General features: G+C 41.2%; 4 protein-coding genes across 22 annotated transcripts in view; 1 reads left to right on the plus strand and 3 right to left on the minus strand.

The window, feature by feature from the left end:
• Positions 1–6,480, minus strand: part of lap (like-AP180) — a 17,478-nt gene extending 10,998 nt beyond the window's left edge. For all 17 annotated transcript variants that reach the window (XM_011301557.1, XM_011301554.1, XM_011301552.1 and 14 more), the window contains exon 1: positions 5,789–6,480. In XM_011301557.1, coding sequence (XP_011299859.1) covers positions 5,789–5,918 — 130 coding nt within the window. In that variant the 5' untranslated portion in view covers positions 5,919–6,480. The remainder of the gene's footprint in view (positions 1–5,788) is intronic.
• A 231-nt stretch (positions 6,481–6,711) lies between these two features.
• On the plus strand, positions 6,712–9,811 carry ArgRS-m (arginyl-tRNA synthetase, mitochondrial). 3 transcript variants are annotated; one of them, XM_011301564.1, is made up of 7 exons: positions 6,712–6,854; positions 6,918–7,056; positions 7,148–7,397; positions 7,723–8,878; positions 8,957–9,084; positions 9,356–9,579; positions 9,647–9,811. In XM_011301564.1, the coding sequence occupies exons 3-7, from the start codon at positions 7,362–7,364 to the stop codon at positions 9,795–9,797; spliced, it is 1,695 nt and encodes a 564-aa protein (XP_011299866.1). In that variant the 5' UTR covers positions 6,712–6,854; positions 6,918–7,056; positions 7,148–7,361; the 3' UTR covers positions 9,798–9,811. The 3 variants fall into 3 exon arrangements, with proteins under 3 accessions (XP_011299866.1, XP_011299868.1, XP_011299867.1); XM_011301566.1 differs by having other exon boundaries at positions 9,655–9,733; XM_011301565.1 differs by lacking the exon at positions 6,918–7,056.
• Positions 9,812–10,327: 516 nt separating this feature from the next.
• On the minus strand, positions 10,328–19,037 carry wtrw (water witch). Its single transcript, XM_011301810.1, has 4 exons — positions 18,293–19,037; positions 14,489–17,489; positions 10,418–13,272; positions 10,328–10,347 (listed from the first exon to the last, which is right to left on the minus strand). The coding sequence occupies exons 2-3, from the start codon at positions 17,470–17,472 to the stop codon at positions 10,554–10,556; spliced, it is 5,703 nt and encodes a 1,900-aa protein (XP_011300112.1). The 5' UTR covers positions 17,473–17,489; positions 18,293–19,037; the 3' UTR covers positions 10,328–10,347; positions 10,418–10,553.
• Positions 19,013–20,816, minus strand: mRpS9 (mitochondrial ribosomal protein S9). The gene is made up of 9 exons (XM_011301811.1): positions 20,706–20,816; positions 20,440–20,566; positions 20,255–20,358; positions 20,003–20,176; positions 19,768–19,886; positions 19,622–19,697; positions 19,380–19,493; positions 19,244–19,286; positions 19,013–19,167 (listed from the first exon to the last, which is right to left on the minus strand). Exons 1-9 carry the CDS (start codon positions 20,814–20,816, stop codon positions 19,013–19,015), a joined length of 1,023 nt encoding a protein of 340 aa, XP_011300113.1.
• Positions 20,817–20,955: the final 139 nt, after the last annotated feature.

Here is a 20,955-nt window from a genome sequence, read left to right on the forward strand (position 1 = left end):
CAACCGAGGAAAAATCCAATTCGATTCTACAAATACGACTGGCAAGTGTCAAGCACAAAACTAACACTGGTAAAATAGCGTCAAGTTTACTGGGTGCATGACCCCATGTCCAACCCATCGAATTGTCTCTCCAACCGATGGTATTCTGGCACACGGCCTTGCTCCCAAGACCGGACGAATTAGCCCTAATACCCTCTGCATGTTTTTTTTGCCCTTGACTATTTAAATAGAAAATTATTCAGGCGGGTTATTGGACTCTAGATCACCGGTGCGTGGACCACCGAGATGACAGATCATCCAGATGATTAAGACTGTCCAGTGGAAAAGAAATATATCGGACATGGATTGATATTTTTTGACAGAAGGGAATGGACTGGAGGGTAATCTCCAGGGCAGGATTTACAGGCTCTCTCAATTCAGGTTGAACAATTTAATTATGAGGAAGTATGTTGTTATTATTAATTTATGGGGAATGGAAATTTTAATTTATTGACATTTCCGTCACTGAATATTATGGGTTGGCTTATTATGGTTCTTGAAAGTCATTTCATTCTCGTATTTCATTCTCAACGTAGAATCATCATCAAAATAACATGATGAACAATCAAGGAAATGCGGAGAAATTGTGAAGATAACAATTCACCACAACGACTCGTCATACTCCCGTGTTCACATAATTTTCATGGCAAAGAAAAAATGAAAATAAACGATAACTGAATAAAAAATAATTTGTAAATTAATTTATTCATTCGTTGAAGCTAAAAAAAATTTTTAAATCGAGAAGAATTTTAGGTGGATACCTCTAAATAAAAATTCAGACGACATTGAAGTCAATTGAATTTATTCAATTTTCAGATATTTATGTGAACAATAAAAAATGGTCAATTGAGCCGACGTTGCGCCAACCATCGGCTTTAAGTATTGATCGTGTACTCAGAGCCAAGCCCCTCTCTGTGCTCTCTACGTAGTAGCTTGATAAAATTACTCTAGTTATCAGTGACGAAGTAAAAAATACGTTAATCAAGACTACTTTGATATTCATTACTCCACGATAAAACCCAGTGATGCTTATTGTGAAGAAATATCGTGACAAAGTTGTCATCATTTTGTCTCGAGTGACAGCACCGCCTTCTCTCTCATCTCTCTCATCTCTCTGTCCTTCTATTCCAATTATAATCATTTTCAAACAATCGCATATTAAACCTTGTGCCTTTGCCCGCCCGACATTTCGCCACCCAAAAATCTCAAATCAATCATTAACGCAGCAATCAAATGCAAATTCCAGATTTATCCCAAAAATTTTCCATTTTCCATTTTTTACAATGTCCCAAAATAATTTTACCATCGGCCCTTCATCGTTTTTAAATTTATTTTTCGTAATTTAAACTACTGGAATGTACTTGCAAAAATATGTTTATAATTAAATGTCTGGTGTAATTAATTCCATTACATTTTTTATGTATTTTTTATGTTGCTGATATTAATGAATTTAATTAAAATTTTTTGATAATAGATGAATCGCGGAGTGAAAAGGATTATTATTTGACATTTGGTTTATCAATTCGGCATGTGCAATCAATTAATTACCCTATCAAATTTTTGGTTGCCCTTTTTTAAATGAACTTTCTTCATTATGAAAATTGAATAAAAATTTATTGAAATCCAGATTTACTGGTGACATTGATCGGTCTTTCCATCAAGATGACAAAGAATCAAATGAATGAATGACTCCCCCGGTCTAGAGTCAAGAGGAAAGTAATTCTGGCGGAAGGATGCACGATGATCGTTCACCGGAAGTAACCAGCGTACATCAACTGTATCAGTCTGGCCAGTAATTGCGCAACTAAGTCACTCATCAAATCTCATTACACCGATAAATAAATATATTTCACCCAGGGTCTGATATCCTTGACAGAACAAAGTGGTAGATATTCTCCAGGGCAGTGACTTCCAGGTTCTCCAGGGTCCAGATTAAATAATAATATCATAATCCCTTCTTTAAATATAATTATCATGTTTAGAATTAAATTCTGAGCACCTGGAGATAATCTGAAAAAATATCTGAAGACCCAAAAAAAAAATTTCCATTCAAGAAAAAAAATACTTCTGCCAAGTAAAGAAGAATATAAATAATTGGTTTTGTGTTGGTAAAAAATAATACATAAATGAAAAATAATAATGAGTACTTGTTATTCTGGTATTTGGCAAAATGATATTTTTTTCTCATTATCCAACGTGACGTGAGTGTGCGTGAGTCGCATAATGAAAATGCAAGGTGTTTTTTTTTTTGACGCATTCGTGTTGGAAAAATGACAAATTAACTAATGGGCTCTTTGATAATATTATTCAGTCGGTGGGCGATAGACTGGGGGAAGTCAAGGGGAAGTGAAAAGACCGTCTACATAACACAAGAGTCGTTCACCTACGATTGTATAAAACTTTACTTAGCAAATGGCCGTGCGAAACGTGTCGTGAGATTAATCCATTTTTATGAACAAATAAAAGATTGATAAAACCTGTTGAAATTCATTAGTTCAGTATTTTTTAAATCAAACATAGAAATCACAACAATTCCAGTATCATACCTGAAAAAATGATTGCAAAAAATCTGAGTGACAATTTATTTTCGAATTTCCCAGATCAACGTGAATATTTAAATAATTAATCTATTAAAGCATTCAATGAATTTTCACGGCAAGTAAATAATTACGCAAAATAAATAAAAGGATAAAATCATGAAGTGGGAAATTGTCCCATAGAATTAGCGAAATTTCTCTCATTTCTGCCATCGGATGAAGAAATGAAAAAAGCCTGATGAGAAATTTCGTTCATTGTCTAAATTGATGCCACAAGGATACACCATCAACGCATTCATGATTGCATTGTGGTGAAACATCCCACCCACAGCAACGACACCTCTGACCCATTTATATTTTCAATTAAGATTATCAACATTCAGCTGACAATGAAGTGTTTGTCTGAACTATCGGTGATCGAGTTGCCCAAACACATTATCACACACGCCCCCTCATGTGCCTGATACAAGAGCAGGAGGCGGATAATGTCTGGATATCACCACCCCTCAACTTTCCACATGGTAGAATTTAAAAAATCAGCACAAAAATTATATTTAAAATGAATCCCAACGAATGAAATAAAACACTGGAGCTTGTTCACTATTTTTCTGTAACCCATTGAGCATAAATCACAGAGAATATAAATTGTTGGGATGGTAAAGCCCCGGGGGTACGATTGCATCAGGGAAAAGTGGAGGAAGGTATTCCAGAACGAGTCACGACCTGGGGCCAACGACAGGACAGGCTTGCCGGAGTAATCCTGTACCTCGGTTCAACATCGGCAGGCCCTCTTGTGCCAACCATTTATCCCATTCTGCATGGCAACACTTCCGATCCCTCATTAACACACCCACTAAAAAAGTACATCATCCATTGCACCGGAGAAAAATACAGGAGAAAAATACCGGAGAAAAATACCGGGTAATACTGACACCTGAAGTCAAAAAAAAATTCTATTCTTCATTTTTATCATTCTCAATGCATAAAAAAAAATAAATAAATCAATCAATTATTAATATCATTATATTAATCTAGGTAATTATTGCAAGCGAAGAAATTTATGTACGTGACGAGATGAATTATTATTTTTAGTATATCTGGTTGACATTCTGCAATTTAAAAAATTCAATGATTTTTTAGATGAGGGTAATGATTGGAATTTATCGTGGCTGTTGTAATTTTTACTGTTTAATTCACTCGATGGAGCTCTGAATTTATGAAACCGGTGAAAAGCGTGGAATTTTACGTTCTCTGCACGCGTGGGTGGACAGATATAACACGTCCAACGCAAAATGTTCACCAGAAGTTCTCCATGCACGCAAAGCTGTTGATGTCACTGACTCGAAATTGTATTCCACGAGAATTTGTGGGGTAATTCCAGGGGCTCTGGGGTAACTCATTACTCTTCATACATCCCGATTAAATATACGCTCTATTTGTTTACTCTATTTATTTTTAGGTGATAAATATTCACGAATGTCAGGCCCTGGAGAATTGAAATAGTCATGAGGCAATAATTCAAGTCAGATATTCTATTCAAATTTTCAGCAACTCATTACAAAAAATTTGTTTTATTTTCCCTGTAATTCAGGAAATTGTCTGTGTAAGATAATTTCAGGTGATCGATATCACGGATTCTCTAACGATTTCTCCAATCAAATAATCTGTCATCTCTCGCAATTAAATATAACCGGTGACGAGTGAAATGCAAAAATCCAAATGCATCTGATGAATAAACATTTTTTCCTCAGTTGACAAATATTTTATTCACTTCCTCGTAAGCGTAAAAATGAAGTATCACCCATTACCCCGAGCACACACACTCCAGATAAAGAATCATTTGTCGTCCCGAGTGAAAAAATAAAATGAAAAAAAAAAAAACGGATACGAGTTGAAAATACACACGAGAAGAATGGAGGATATTCTTTAATTGTTTTAATTATTCTGAGGGTCGAAACGTGAGACTCATAAATCGATCCAATGATCACATCGAAAGACTCCAATCGATCACAGATTCCTTCCGGTTCTCTCGATATTTCACCGAAATTTCAGCCGTTTCGATCCGTCACGTCATTCCATCCCTTCATTCGAAAATTAATTGCAATAAATTCGGGAATTTTGTCGGTAGAACATCCAATGACACGTATTCTACAGAAATTACGATATTTTTCTCTGATTGCACATATTGCTCTCGTGAGTGAATTTAACGCAGGTCTGACGCTCAAGTATGCGCTCACTTTCCCCAGGAATAGGACTCGGCCATCACCAGATAATTCGGAATAAATCGTCGCTGTTTACCCAGTGAGATTTCTTTTTTTTTCCCCACGGAATATTTATTCTTCACTTGAGGATTATTTTGAAGGGATTCACATGTGCTCTCGTCCCTGACCTCAATAGCAAAAAGTGAATGAATGGCGAACAAATCGCGGACATAACCATTCTCCCAGGTGAAAACAATCTTATGTGATCGGATGGCTCCGACGACCTTGACGCCAAATTAATGACTTTTATTACTGCAAACCCCACCGTGAATCATATTCCAATATTCAGGGCGACAGGTTTTTTTCATGGAAATATTTGTGTAAATAATCCTGAATTATTTCCCTGTTATATTTTCCTCGGGAATTCGTTGCAGAAAATATCTCCCGCAACCTGAGGAATTTTCTTGTCGAGGTTGAGGGAGTTTACTTGTTATTTTTTAAACAATAACAAGTTGCGATAATTCGCTGGGTGTGTTTTTGACGGATGTCGAAATTTTCTAAATAGTGGATATGGAGTGGAGTTATCAGGACGTTATCAGGACATTTTCAGAGTGCACGTGTGATTTGTCCCCAGCCCCAAGAAAAGTCGCTGATTCACTAGTCGAGGGAAAGGAGACGACACGCGCACCAGAGACTTAACAAACTCGAACACCGGGAAAATCGATAGTACTCAGCACACCGAGGGCTTCCCATTCCCATTTCTCAATATCCCATAAAATTCCCGGAATTTCCAAAATACTATTTACCAAAGCAATTACCCATTTGCCCTCAATTACCCCATAGACCTGCGCGCTCCAAAATTCAACTCGACGCCTAAAACACCAAAAACCGGCTAAACTTCCCCGTTAAAACCCCAAAAACCGGTTTTCACCGATTTAGAAATACCCCAAGTATCCAGTCAACCTCAACAGAAAATCACCAACTAAAATAAATATAAAAAAAATCACTCACAGTCCAAGTGTTTCTTCTTGGGTCCAATCATCTCCTCAGTTGTGGCCTTGCACACAGATTTTGCAAGTCCCTGACCGGCAATACTGTGCCTCGCAGCCAGAAGTCTGTCGTTTATGGTTTGTCCCGCCATATCTATCACCACTTGTCGACAAGAAAAATAATTCCAAAAAAAAAAGAAGAAAAAAATGCCCGTCGATATCAACCGATTGACAATTGCACCAATAGGACGGCCCTTTTGTCCAGTTATTCCCGGGGCTCCACCCTTCACTCACTCATCACCACAAATTTTTTAAAAAACCCCTAATCACAGCACAATTACACTTGAACGATAAAAATAAGAGTCACGTCGCCAGTGACGTTAGACTTAAATTTTTCAACCTCTCCTTTCTCCCGTCAATCCGCGATTCCACGATTTCGATGAAAAATCCTCGATTATTATCGCACCCTCCCGCACACCGTCACTCGTTTTGAGCGATTTTTTCGGACGCGTCTGTGAATTTTTTTTCCCAGAATTTTTGAGGTGGATGTGGGAGGGGGGATTTTTAATTGCCCGGTTAGTTTTATAGGGCTTTTTTTTAACGATCGGCTGTTGTGTGAGCCGTGAGCTGGTGCTCGCTCTGGCGCACCGCTTTAACAGCTCAGCTGGACGGACGACAGCTCGACGTACGGCGGCAACCGAAGGCTCCCACGATATTCACTCTTGGAAAATGGCTGCCCCGGCTTCTCCATCCCCTCCTGCCCTCCTATCCCTCCTTCACTCCTTTCCCTCCCCAACGCCCCGGCCAATCCGACCAACAACCCCACCAACCCCACCAACCCCCCCTCCAACACCATCCCCCTTCTTTCCATTTTCCGTCGCGCCAGCTCTCTGCCTCACTCTTCCCCCAACTATTGTCTCTCCTCATTCCTTTCCCGGAGACCAATCCCTGCTGACGTCATACCACTAGAGTCAATTCGATCACTCGTCTCAATGTCGCGAAATCAGACGCGGGATTCCTAGACTGCATGACAATCATTCCACTATCAATTTCTCGATATCACTGAGTTCTCATTTCTTTGGGAAAGGGTAAATAATTTGTAATCACCTAGTATTTGGGTATCGATATTAATTTCTATTTTTGGTTGACAGGTGAATCATCTTATGGGGAAGAATTTTTAATGGATTTTAATGATGATTTATGAATTTATTTTATGAACATCAGTTCATGCTGGGGACGTCATCAGTGAAACGTAAAATCGGAATTCTATCGGATAAATAAATGAAGAATGTATTATTTGGGTTAATCATAGAATTAATTTCTTATTGTGATCATTTGGTTGTATTTTCTTTTGTGTATTGATGAAGGTTTTTTATTTCAGTTGTGAAAACGATATGGGGATGGTTTTAAAGGGCTGTTTTGGAGCAAGAGACGGCCGGGGATTTAAATAACGGAAACACGTTGGGGTAGGGCAGGTCGTGCTATCATCCCGGTGTGAAGAAAAATATCTCGGTTTCAGGTGAAGAGTTATTCATGTCTTTTGAAGAAATTGTTGAAGGGTGAACGTTCTTTGAGGGAGCGATTCTGGGGATAAAATGAGCAGTCGAATCAGGTCTCTGCTTCATAAGAAGGTATATTACATAAATTATGGGAATTTCGGTTCAATTAACCTCACTTTTCCAACAATCGGTGAAGCAGAGCGTCTGCTACTGAATTTTATTAATTGTTCGAATACGAAAAATTGATTGTTTGAATTTGAATAGTTATTGATAAAAAACCCGAACACATGCACCTATTTTCAAAAATCTAGTCATTGAGAAAAAAAATTTCGTAAATGAAATGAATTGAAATAAATTGTTGTTTAATATTTGTGAAGAGAAATTATTGCGAGAGCCAAGTAAAAATCTGGAAATCAATAAAAAAAAATCAGTGAACATTTTTCTTTCAATTTTTCAGCTCCTTCAGAAAACTGGACTGGCAGATCTCCCAATTTTCCAACATTTATCCCTGAAGCTTGACAAAACCACAGGTTCTTTCAGCTACGAAATCCCCTTAAGAACTCCAAGCTACGATCTTCGGAGTCAGTCAGACCTCCTGTCATCCTTGATAATCGAGGACGATCTCTTCTCCAGGATAAATCTAACCCGGCGAAAAAATAACGAGCTCCTCTCGATCGCCCTAAAGAGAGACAGCTTCGTAAAACAAATCCTAGAAAAAAACTCCCACCAAGTGACACCTCCAGACATCACCGATGATAATAAAAAAATAGTAATCGACTTCTCATCTCCAAATATCGCCAAGCCCTTCCACGTTGGTCACCTGCGTTCCACGATAATTGGCAATTACATTTCCAACCTGAACACTTACCTGAAAAAGAATGTAATTAAGTTGAACTATTTAGGAGACTGGGGCACGCAATTGGGATTTGTAATGCTAGGGGTGGACCTGCTGGCGATTCCAGAGGATAAGATGAGGGAGGATCCGATAAAAAAATTGTACGAGGCGTACGTCCACGCGAATAAATTATCAGAGAATGATCCTGAGGTCTTAGAAAGAGCCAGAGAAATTTTTCAAAGACTGGAGAAGGGAGAGGGTCTGCAGCGATGGGAGAGCTTCAAAAATATTACAGTCGAGGAACTCCAGAAGATTTACCAGAGGATAGGGGTGACTTTCGACGAATATCACTGGGAGTCGTCCTATAATTTTTCAAGGATCAAGGGAGTGATTGATCGTATGGAGACACTGGAATTATTAAAGGTTGATGAGCAAGGCAGAAGGGTTGTTGCCATCAGTGATCAGAGGAATCTGCCCATTATTAAGAGTGATGGATCCACTCTGTATGTCACTAGGGACGTCGCGGCTGCTATCGATCGTATGAGAAAATATAATTTTGATTCGATGTATTATGTAGTAGAGTCCGGACAGCATGACCACTTCAATAATTTGGTCAATATTCTGGAGAGGATGGGGTACGAATCATCCAGGAAGCTCCATCATGTCAAGTTTGGGAGGATCTCTGGAATGAGTACTAGAAGAGGAACTGCTGTGTTCTTGAAAGATTTCTTGGATGAGGCCAGGGATGCCATGAGGGAGCAGCAGAAAATTAATGCAAGTGAGTTGAGACATGTTTACAATTGTGGTACATTAAAAAACATTTTTTTTATGCTCACGAGGAAAATTGAGATCACAGGGACGAAGGTGGATTTGAATTCTGAGGATGGGAGCTCGGATATTCTAGGAATTTCAGCAGTCGTTGTTCATGATTTGAAGCAGAGGAGAACGAAGGATTACAAATTCAGCTGGGATGTAGCACTAGATGTGAGTTTTCCTTCGAAAAAAGAAACTAAATTTTTTCAGGAATGGACACCGTACGGAAAAACTAGAGAAAAAAAAATGTAAATCGATCGTACGATTGAAAATGATCGTGAAAATCAATTTCCAATATATCTAAAAATTGTTTTCAAATTTTTTAAGTCAAAAAGTCAAAATCTTTACAACTCTGAATTTTTAACCTACCATAGGCTATTCGACAAAATAGAAAAATTGTAATTATCCCAATTTACCACTTCACTGATGTGAATAAAAATAGATAAAGGGAGAGACTGGTGTAAAACTCCAGTACACTCACTGTCGTCTATCGGGAATAGAGGAGAATAGCGGTGCCACTCTGCCAAGTGAATGTAACCCACAGCTGTTGACAGAGCCAATCATCAATGATCTAGTCAGCGCAATTAGTCAATTTGATGAAGCGGTTGTTTTATCCTATCAGACACTGGAGTCATGTTACTTGGCCAAGTACCTGTTCAATTTGAGGTAGATAAAATATTACGATCCAATTCATATCCACCCATTCAATCCACTTGAAAGCAATTTTTTTTAGCCACACAGTGAATAAGACGATCCAGGAAATAAGAGTCAAGGGTGAATCATCAGATATTGCAGCGCAGAGACTTCTCCTGTATCATTCCACTAGAAATGTATTGAATACTGGGATGAAGCTTCTTGGTTTAAAACCTCTGAATAAAATGTAGAGTTGAATGATTCATTTGTAATTAACAATTGATTACAAGGGTTGGGACGACTATTTAATATTAATTGTCTTCATCCTCGTAAGTCACTTATCCGGTCATTTCCTCTCGTTTGTAAAATGCCCCTGGGATGTGGAATTGCTCTTATAAAATCGTTTATATGCGATTTGATGGCTTCACAACAGCTGAGTTTAACGCTTCTTCCACGTGAATTTACGACGTGCCCCCTCTTGTCCTGGCTTCTTCCGTTCTCGGGTGCGGTAATCCCTCGTAAGAAGTCCAGCTTGAAAATTAAAAAAATGTTTTTGAAAAAAATTTTATATTTATAATTTCTCCTCATTCTCTAAACATAAACTTATTTTTTCCGTTGACAACTATTTAATTCCTCACCAACTCTCATTTTCTCAATCATCCTCGGATCCAAAAAACTGCGAAGCCCCCAGGCGATGCCCCAACGAATTGCTCTGGACTGACCAGATGGTCCACCACCCTCCACGTTCACCTCCACATCAACGCTGTTCTCCATTCCCGAAAAAATCAGTGGAAATATGATCTGCAAGAAAAAAAAACTGAAAAAACTCCACTCACCAATCGAATCTTACTAGACTGAGCTGAAATCTCACCAAAAATGATTTTAAAAAAATTGACAAAGCCTCCTTCCCCAGACAACTATTTCCTTTAACAATAATAAATTATGAATACGTGATTTGAATGGAAAACATAGTCTCCACTAAATAGAAAGAATACACGACCCTCGAATCATCTCTTGTTGCTAGTAATTTTGGAAAGAATATCCGTGAGCATTTTGTTGTTATCGAGCATTTGCGCTTTGATGACCTTGAGCCCCTCCTCATTAGCCCTGACACCAGTGGAGATCTGATTGATTGTACTCTGAGCCTCGCACTCGTTGCTATCATCATTCTGCTGTTTCATCCAGGTGACATGCTGACTGAGACTGATACTGTCATCATCAACGATCGGAGCATTTCTCTGGGCAACTTCATACGCAGCCTTGAGGATCTCCTTGGGAAGCCTCTTCTCGAGAGGATTAAGGGGTTTAACCACCAACACTCTCTTCCTGTTCTCCATGTCAATATCATGATCAGACATCCATTTCCTGAACGTGAAGGGAATGGCATTGTTGTTGAGGACCATCTCCGTGAATAGAATGAGTTTAGTCTGCCTCACGAGTTTCGTCAGCCCCGCGTGATTTCTCAGTCCCTGGATATCATGAACAGCAATGCCCACCAGAAGATTCATCAGAATCACTGTGACAAACACCAGGAACAGAGTGAAGAGGATCTGCGAGCAGACGGAGAGGGGATGATAAAGGACGAATGGTCCATCAGTGATCTGATCAGACTGATTGATCAATCCCTCGAAGTCCAACTCCCCTGCCATCATCGCGAGGACTTTGATCAGACCAGTGAAGGGATTCCCGAAGGACGGCTCGCCCACGAAGATCACGCAGAAGCTGATGGTGAAGCCGATTAGCAATCCAGAATACGCGAGAAGCAGCTTGGCGAATTCGAACTGTATGTGCGTAAACATCGCGACGTAAGTCCCAAAAGCAGGCAATTGTCCGACCATGAGCATGAGATTGGTCCAAGCGCAGAGGATGGCGAATGCACCGACGTAGTTCTGCCAGTCGTACGTTTTGCCGGTGTAGACGAATGATGTCATGAAGACACTGAGAATAACAACTCCATCGAGGACATTGTCAATGCTCGAGAAGTACTGTCTTGCTGACTTGTGAACCATGAAACCGAAGATCTTTCTTGGGATTGTGATGCAGGTGAGGAAGAGCGAGAGGTACCATTCAATCTCAATTACGGTTTTTCGGAAGAGAAAGCCTGTAAGTCGCTTGCTACCGCACACCTTTGATGCCCCAGTGTCAGCGTAATTGTAGCACTTGTAGGCGAGAGCTGTTAGTACGTAGGTTGTCATGCAGATGACTGTCATCGCGTAGAGAAAGATCCTCATGAGGTAGAATTTCCGGATCTTCTCCCATTTGAGATGGAGGAAGGCCATGACGAGGGGATGGGACAGCAGATCCTTCCGGCGCTCTTGGACGAAGGTATTTATGAAACTTGTCTCGCAGGGATTGTTGCTGGGGAAGAGCAGATCAAAATGGAGTCGCATTTCGAATTCTCGATTGTGGGGGACAGGTCGCTTGAGCCTGATTGAGGCGTCGAGTCGTTGTCGAAATACTTGGAGGGACTCTGGGATCTTGCGGAGGATGACGTTGAGAGCGGATAGGCCAGTGCCAGTGGTGGCACTGACATCAGCTCCTGCCCAGATGAGGGTGTCGACGCACTGGCTTTGCTCGTTGAGCGCTGCAATGTGCAGAGGTGTAAAGCCAACTTTGTCGCTTGCATTCACATTGGCTCCATGCTTCAGCAACGACTCCACGAGTTCCGCTGATGATCCAGTGGTCATCACTGCAAAGTGCAGGGGTGTCCTGTGAGCCCGGTCGACGGCATTCACATCTGTTCCAGGTGTATTGAGGATCGCTTCGACGCAGGGAAGATCTTGAACGAAACAAGCAACGTGAAGAGGGGTCTCACCGTGATGATTTTTCAAAACAACACTGGCTCCTCGCTCAAGAAGAAGTATCACCACCTCCAGGGATCTGGCTCGGATCGCGCAGTGGAGGACTGGTTCGGTATCCTGAAGATTCGCATTGATGTACAGCTTGGCGCCGTTGTCCAGAAGAACTTCAGCAGCTTCACGAGAATTTCCAAATGCCGCAAAGTGCATGGGTGTATAATTACTGCTTCCACTTGCGTAATTGACATCAGCACCGCGTGCAATCAGGTGCTTCAGGCATGAAACACTTCCGGATAATGAAGCAGCAAGGATGGCATTGATGCCGATGCAAGGCTCGACGTAATCGATCTGCGCACCGGCTGCTTCCAGCTTCGGCAACATATGGTCTAGGTCCCGAAAACACGCCCATATGTACGCGATGTTCTTGAATCGGCTTTCACAATCTCCAAGAACAGTTGCATCTATATCCGGTGAGTCAATCTCCCCCTGCTCCATCTCCAGTAACTTTTTCAGCTCTGAAACACTGACTACCGACCACATTGCGCTCTTCAGACTCGGTCCACTCACTTCGACGTTCCTCAGGGCCTCGAGATTATCGAAGAACAGGGACTCGTCGACCGGTGGTGGTGAACCCGCGTCAATCTCCACGTGCGCGATCGACTCCTCGGACGGATCTGTTACGATAACTTTTTCAGGCATATCACGCGATCGTGACAATCTCGCTGATCGGTATGTCGATGCCATTCGCACTGACAGGGGATCCCGGTTGTTCCTCATGGCGTCTGTCAGCGTTGCCATGGAGTAATACCGCGGTCTCGGGGATGGATTCACAGCGTTTGGATCCATGCTTGTAAAATCGTTTGGTTCCATTTGCTCGATGATCGATTCAATGATCGGTTCACCGATCAGTTCAACAATCAATTCAATGATCAGTTCAATGAATCAACGCGAGGTCATTAACACCACCTCATGCGCCACTTTTTTTTTTATTATCAGCTACTATCGGTGCTATTTTCAATGAGTTCGATGTGACGAGTTAACGCGACCGGTTGACAATAGACTGAAGAGGAATGGCGCAGCCTCACTCTCTTGGTCACTCCCTACCTTAATTCTTATCCTCCACCACTGGTATATTGTCGTGGTACGTCATGACTTCCACACTGGATCGTTTCGATCGGATTTAATGTAACTCTTTACCAACCATGCCCATTACTGCGTATGGCGACCTCGATGTCATACCGAGAGAAGACACCGGTTAACAGTCAAATTATTCCAATTTCACGGGTCTTTCGGAATTTTGCATTAATTTAAACTTGAAAATTTTTCCCAGAAGAGATGATTTCCAGTAATCAGAGCTAAATCATTTGGACTCGTATGATTATTCCAACGAACAATTGAGACGTATTATCGGTAATCATCTGATCTTATCATCTACATCGGTGATTATTGTATTTTTGACGATTTGATTAATTGACTTGACGAATGAATTTCTTCGGGGTCTGTAATTACCTTTATTGAACGCCATAATTGAAATGACTCCTTGGTAAATACGAATGGTCGCGGTGATTACTGAATAGCGATGACAATGAGATTGATTATTCCGTCGAGTTTATTCAACTTCCTCCCTATTTACTCATTCTTACGGGGTTTTACAAACAAGACACACTTGTCACTTTATATCTTGTCATGAATATTTTATATTATTTCAACACAAGAATTTCTGTAAATTGCGACACTTCAGATGGAGGATAATGGGAGCACGAATTTTATTTCGCGATAAATTCGACGTAATCAGATTATACGTGACTCCGAGTGATACAAGGAGTTGCCAACAAAAATGCCAACAAAAATAATCGAAGACTTATTCAAATTAATAGTATTCTAAATTAAACAGAAATAAAAAATTCCATATTTACATGTTAAACCGTTAATTATCCTGATTTCAACAATTAAAATATCTCATTGCGCGTACCAACACTGAAATTGGATGAAAAATAAAAATCCTTGAATCATTTTGTGACGAATATTTATTAATGAAAATATTTTAATGTCTTTATACAATGTCATTGCGTTAAAAAAAGGAGTGAACGCACGGAGAACCGAACAATTCAAATTCGCCAGAAAGTAATTGTACAAAAATCTACCCCTTCTCATGATTCTCCTCCTCGATCACGTCCTCCTTATCCTTACCCGTTGAATTATATTTCTTATCAGTGGCCAGCACCGTAACAAGTTCCTGAATCAATTGTCTATTAGCCTCGCATATGCTAGTTAATTCGATCATTCTCTCCTGGAGTCTAGTAGCAGCTCTACCATCGAAATCATAATCCATCTCAGTATTGACATTATCAATATAACGAAAAGCTGTTTGTGGCTCGCTCTTTCTCCTATACGAATAAGCATTGGAGCTCCTCTTCGAGGACAGAGTATTGCTGATGAATTTTTTATGCTTGGCAACCCTGTGCGCCGCCACCAGGACATCCCTGGGTAGTCTATTCTCCCTGGGATTGAGTGGTCTGACAGTGAGAACAGCTCTCAGAGGTGATGGAAGAACAAGCGTTGTCCAGCTGAGAAGTTTCACCATTTTATGAGGAAGCAGAGCCAATAAGAGAGCACTCTCCACATCGCAGATGAGTTTAGTCTGTCTCACGAGTTTCGCCAGACCCGCGGTCTTCTGCAGCCCCTTGATATCGTGCACCGCAATACCAACCAGCAGATTCATCAAAACAATCGTGACAAACAGGAGAAACAGGACAAAAGACAGTTGGGCTGAGACCTGCAGGAGAATCCACGAGGTGCTTCCAACATCGACATGTCTCCCAACGTCCTCTTCACCAGGAAAAAACAGCTCTTCAAAATCCAATTCCCCGGTCATCATTACCAGGACCTTGATAAGCCCGGTATGGGGTGAGCTGAAGGACTTTGATCTTGGAAATATGACGCAGAAGCTAGCGGTGAAGCCGACGAGAAGACAAGCGTAAGCAAGCAGCAGCTTGAAGACTTGTGCTTGAACACTCGTAAACATGGCAACATACGCCCCAAACATGGGTAATTGACCGATCATTAGCATCAGATTGCTCCAGCCGCACAACACTGCGAATGCACCAACATGGCTCTGCCAGGTGTAAGTTCTCCCAGTGTAAACGAAAGAAGTGGCGAAGACACTGAGTATAACACACCACTCGACAATATTCTCAGGTTGCATGAAGAATTGTTGAACCGAGGGGTACGTCAGGATTCCCGTGGCCTTCCTCACCCCTTCCAGAACCGTGAGAACAACGAGGGCATACCACTCGACCTCCAGCACCTCAGGGTGTCTATGAAAGAAACCCTTGAGACCCGTTGAATTGCCGCACAATGGTAGACTCGCTGTTTCGTCCACCTGACCGTGCGACTCGTTGTAGCAGTTGTGTGCCAGTGCTGTCATCACCCACGACGTCAGGACGACCACGTACATAAGATAAAAGAAAAGTCTACCCACGTAGTACTTTCGAATCTTCTGCCACTTGAGATGAAGAAACGATTGACAAAGTGGATGCTCCAGTATCTCCTTGTACCCCTCCTTGACAAAAGTCCCCAGATAACCAATCTCACCCTGTCCCTTGTGCTGCAGAAGAGGATGAAAGTCAATTCTCAGCTCCATCTCACCAGCTGCTGTACTCTGCTGATGGAGTGTAATAGATGCATCGAGCCTCTGCTTGAAGATGCACAATGATGTCGGTGTTTTTCGTAGAATTATGGACAGGGCTGTTGTTCCTCCTTTTGTTCTTGCACTCAAATCAGCCCCGTATTGGATCAAGACGTCAACACACTGCGACAACTCATTCAATGCGGCAACGTGCAGGGGTGTATATCCGTACTTGTCGGCCCTGTTAACATCCGCTCGCCAACCTATTAGAAATTCGGTAACGTCGTAAGCTAGTACTGATCTACCAAGTGCCAAATGAAGTGGTGTTCTTCCATCATTGTCATCGACATTGGGATCACACGAACCATTGCGCAGAAGTGCCTCAACACATTCCAATGAGTGTGACCTGGCAGCAAGGTGAAGCGCCGTTTGACCTCGATGATTCTTGACCCTGACATCAGCGTGATTTTTAATGAGTATCTCAACGTTATCCGTGCAACCACCCTCAGCAGCAAGATGCAGTGCAGTATCACCTTTTCTCGTTGGTAAATCAACGGCACATCCGGCGTCTAATAGTGTCGACAAGCACGACGGATCGCCACGATCAGCTGCATGGTGAATTGGCGCAAGACCAGTGGAGTCTAAACGATTTAACGAGGAATTATTTGGAGCTAACAGAGTCAACACGTCTTGTGAATTGCTTCTAGCTGCTGCATGGAGAGCACTCTCATCGGACTGCATGGACTCCTGACTGAATCCTGACTCGAGGAAGTACCTAGCAACACCTAGAGAATTGCCGAATGCTGCGTAGTGAAAGGGTGTGTGGATCTTGCTGTAATTGACAATTGCCCCATTGGTGATCAAGTACTTCACACCCTTCAGACAATCAGAATAAGCGCACAGGTGGAGGCCAGTGAGACCGCGCTCCTGCTCACTGTAATTTAGATCGGCTCCAGCCGAGTGAAGAATCGGGAGAAGCTCGGCCCGATTCAGATAGCAAGTATAAAGCAACAGAACGTTTATCTCGTTCTTCTTGCACGTCTTGAGGGTATTCTTCAGGTTCTCCACATCATCCAACTGTCCCGTCTCGAGATCCTCGATCAGCTGCATCCTCCCACCAATTGTCCTCATCTGCTCAGCCAAAAGTCCTGTAATAATGTCCCGTGACACGAAGAGAATGCCATCGCCGTCATCGGTGATTGATGTTTCACTCATGCACATGGAGTAGCAGTGGGGCTCCTCCACGGGCGGTGGTTTTCCATAATCCATGCATTCACCAGGATCCCACGTATCGTCGGCATTCTCCTCAGCATCGATCGATGATTTTTTCGATGCAAGCCACCGCGTCAACAGCAGAGACTTATTGGAACGGTATCTACGGCTTCCTGGGCTCGACACCGCGTGCGGACTCGAATAACTCTGCTCCAAGGTCACGCGTTTACGAGATGGCGGGAGAATTGGTGCGCTGGGACACCTGTCCCCGGCTTTCATTGACTTCATCGATCAATTTCAACCGACTGCAAAATTACACATTCTTTACTCGTATTACCATTGATGATTCATTATACCCGGAAATAATTCCACGTGGAAATCACTCGAACGGGATATACCAATGACCTTCAATCAGTCTTAGACATACATGGGGATTGTGAAAGTGGAGAATTCTAATGCCACAACCACGGTCATGAGACTTTTATTCTATTCAATTATTCTTTTTGAATCCAAAGTGCTAATGGATGTGTTATTGCTGAATTTAACTGGAGAGAGAAAGAGATGGTTTGGTAATTGTAATTGGAGGGGGGAAGAAGGGCTAGAGGGAGTACTGACAAGTATTACACCTAAAAACGTCATTGCAAACACGCGTTTCATACGAGAAGATTAAATGGACGAAATGTCATTCTTGGCTACGAATGTCAAGTGGAAAATCGGGCAAATAAATTGCAGACGACGCTCCAGTTTATCGGGATGACTACGGGGATGAGGAGATAAGGGGGAGGGTATTAAAGGAAGGAGGTACCGTGTATTTACGTTTATGTGGACGATTCAGTGGATAAGAGGGGGATGGCCAGTGGCTTCGAGAGCTATCTCGACATGTCAATTCGATATTTATTTTCGGTGGTATATGATAGCACAGGATTATCAGGAGAATGCCGAGGTGATCAGGTATTAATCTGATTGATTATCGGGTTGGCATTGATTTTCGGTGATTATGAGAATTATGAGTGATGAGATTTTGGATAATCATTTTTTTTTTGGGGGGGTAAAAGAGGGTGGGGGGGTCGTTCTAAAGGACTAATCGAGATTAATTCACGACAGTCACCTTTTAATGGGGATACCATGGCGGTCCTTGAGACGTTAGTCTGGTGGTAATCCTTTATTTTCTGTTTGAACACTTATATTGACGTTTGGTTGCACGATCTTGATCGAATGATCTCACGTCTCACTGTGAGTACAGCCATTCGACGACTGGGATGGAATTACGCGTGGGTAATATCAAAGTGGTGTACTTTGTGCGTTGAAAGGATCAACGCGAACCGGTCACAATCGCTGGCGACAATCGACTGAAACGATTTCATCGGGGAAGATGTTCTCTGGGGGAGGGACACACTATTTGAAGTTCGCGGTTTTTTTTATTTTCTTTTATTCATTTTTCTTTTTTGCGGATCGGGGGTGAATCGTCGGGGGGAGAGAGAGGTGTCGTGATTCACCGTTTGATTTATTAGCGGGATTTTCTGGAGGTTCGGGGGAATTGCGCAATCGAATTCTTGATGATGTGGCGGAAAAGATTTTTCAGGCAAGCGTTCGTGGATTCTTTAGATTTTTAGTGGTGTTTGTTTTTTTTACTTACCTGGTGTTTTTAAACAGTCGAGCATTTTTTTTTCAACACTGCGCGGAATCGCCGATGGTTTTGATATTTTAAAACGAATCATTCACATAATTCCAAATTCGATGGAATAATTCACATCAATTTAACTCTCGGAATTATAATATAGTTTCTTCAATGCGGAAAATATGAGATTTCAACTCGATGTATACTATACTATGCGTTTGTGTATTTTTTGTATGATAAAAAACGTACTTGTTCACGATGATGAATTCTTTCGAAGTAGGTGATATCTTTGGAGTTGATTTTTATCTGGCCTGAGCCATCACCCCAGAGTTTAACTTCCGCCGTTGCAGTTTTCTGTCTACATTCTGTAAAATTATCATTTGTGGAATTAATACAAAATTTCAGTCTTCAGGGAAGAAATTTCGATGACAAATGGCTCACGTGATACTACGACGTAGGGTCTTCCTTGATCATTATACTGCAGCTGAAATAAAACAGTTTTCGGTGAAAAATTATGAAAAAAATTAATTGCAATACCTATGAGAACCAGAAAGCATGTGTTTACCGGGGGAATCACCAGGCCTCCGACTTCCGCCTTGCGTAGTTTCCGGAATCGCATGAGGAAATCCTCGCAGACAGCAGAATACGGATGATCTGCCAGGCGCTGAGCTGATGCTATGAAGTAATTGTACTGAAAAATTATGGAATTGAAATAATTTTATTGTTCCATTTCACTGAATAGTGTAGACTAATCAAATAATAACATCAATTTAATTAATTGATTTCAATTAAAAAATTGAAATTTGCTTTGCTGATTACCTGTCTCTCCGCCAAAGGCTCCAGAAATATTTTCTCCATATCATCTTGTGATAACCAAGAGGATGAAATTAAATCCCTGGAAAAATCGAGGACTCGTTAAATTATTCATTTCAATTTTTTCGGCTAAAATATAGAATGGGACTTACATTTTATTCTCGGGAGTTGGCTGCAACCCCTGACGAATCTCATTATCCTGCATCTTATCCAATTGCTCCATGTGTTCGACTAGATCCTGATTTACATAAATAATCAACCAAGTATTAATCTACGATTCATAAAAATTATTAACAAAATTATGAAGAGGGGTGGCTCAAAATTTTTATTAAAAAAATAATTAATTAAAACTGTTGGGACTAAAATTTTTAAATCTTACTAACTTACATAAAGAGCTTGATAAAAATTAGGGGTTCTGGTATAAAAGAGGAAATGAAAGGGCCTCCCCTCTTCGTCAAACTGTGCAGCTTTCTTCGCTGGAAATATCTTTTTCGGATCATCCATAATTGGCCGTGCTCTGGGCTCGAACAAGCCAGACGGAAACAGATACTTGAGGGCAGCCTATGGTAAAACAAAACCAAAAAATAATTAAATTAATTAATTCCCCAAGTGTATGAATATCTCTACCATGAAACTTACGTTCACGTCGTCTTGGGTGAATGTTTCTGCGGGCTGTCCCATCATATTAGCAAGATGTCTCTTTCCAACATCGAATTCTCTACTTTCTTTGAGGATAAATTCCTCTGTGTGACAGAAAAAATAAAAATTACATCCCTAAAATCGCGGTTTATCTTGAAAACTTTTCTTCTTGCAATTCTTATTACCATATTCCTTAGCTCGCTGGATATACGCCTTCATGGCTTTGCTGATTTTCTTCGGACGTAATTGGGGCTCCCCTTCGTGAATTATATGATGCATATCTGTTTGACTTACACATCTCGATATTATTCCCTGAAAATAGCAATCAAAACATTGAATAATAAATTGTTCACATGAATTATGATAAAATGGAGGTTAGGATAATCTCCGTTGACTTCTTGGGTAGATAAACATTGCCAGGGGTCTGATTAAATTTTAAAAATTTAATTACCTTTGGGGTATTCCGCAGCAATGAATTGTTCCATGAATTATAAACATTTTTCACTGCACTCCGGTTAAATCCATGTCGCCCCAGGAGGGCACATGAACCGGAGAGCGCCATTTTTTATGATGAATGAGAGCGCAGGTGCATCGTAATATTTTCAAAATTTTTATTTTGTGTAGAATTCGTGTAGAATAAAATAATAGAATCATCAGCAATGAGAAAAATACGAAAGCAAAAGATTTTTACTTCGGGTGGG

The sequence above is a fragment of the Fopius arisanus genome, unplaced genomic scaffold (genome assembly GCF_000806365.1).
Source record: "Fopius arisanus strain USDA-PBARC FA_bdor unplaced genomic scaffold, ASM80636v1 scaffold00024, whole genome shotgun sequence".
NCBI classification, from domain to species: Eukaryota; Metazoa; Arthropoda; class Insecta; order Hymenoptera; family Braconidae; genus Fopius; species Fopius arisanus.

Coding starts and splice junctions, on each gene's coding strand:
- mRpS9 (XM_011301811.1), bottom strand. CDS start 20,816: ATGGCGCTCTCCGGTTCATGTGCCCTCCTGGGGCGACATGGATTTAAC. Junction 19,698..19,767: donor CCAACTCCCGAGAATAAAAT/GTAAGTCCCATT, acceptor CGATTTTTCCAG/GGATTTAATTTCATCCTCTT. Junction 19,168..19,243: donor ACCCTACGTCGTAGTATCAC/GTGAGCCATTTG, acceptor ATAATTTTACAG/AATGTAGACAGAAAACTGCA.
- wtrw (XM_011301810.1), bottom strand. CDS start 17,472: ATGAAGTCAATGAAAGCCGGGGACAGGTGTCCCAGCGCACCAATTCTC. Junction 13,273..14,488: donor GAGGAGAATCATGAGAAGGG/GTAGATTTTTGT, acceptor CATTGAACTGAT/CATTGAATTGATTGTTGAAC.
- ArgRS-m (XM_011301564.1), top strand. CDS start 7,362: ATGAGCAGTCGAATCAGGTCTCTGCTTCATAAGAAG. Junction 9,085..9,355: donor GCTGGGATGTAGCACTAGAT/GTGAGTTTTCCT, acceptor GAATAAAAATAG/ATAAAGGGAGAGACTGGTGT. Junction 9,580..9,646: donor AAGTACCTGTTCAATTTGAG/GTAGATAAAATA, acceptor AATTTTTTTTAG/CCACACAGTGAATAAGACGA.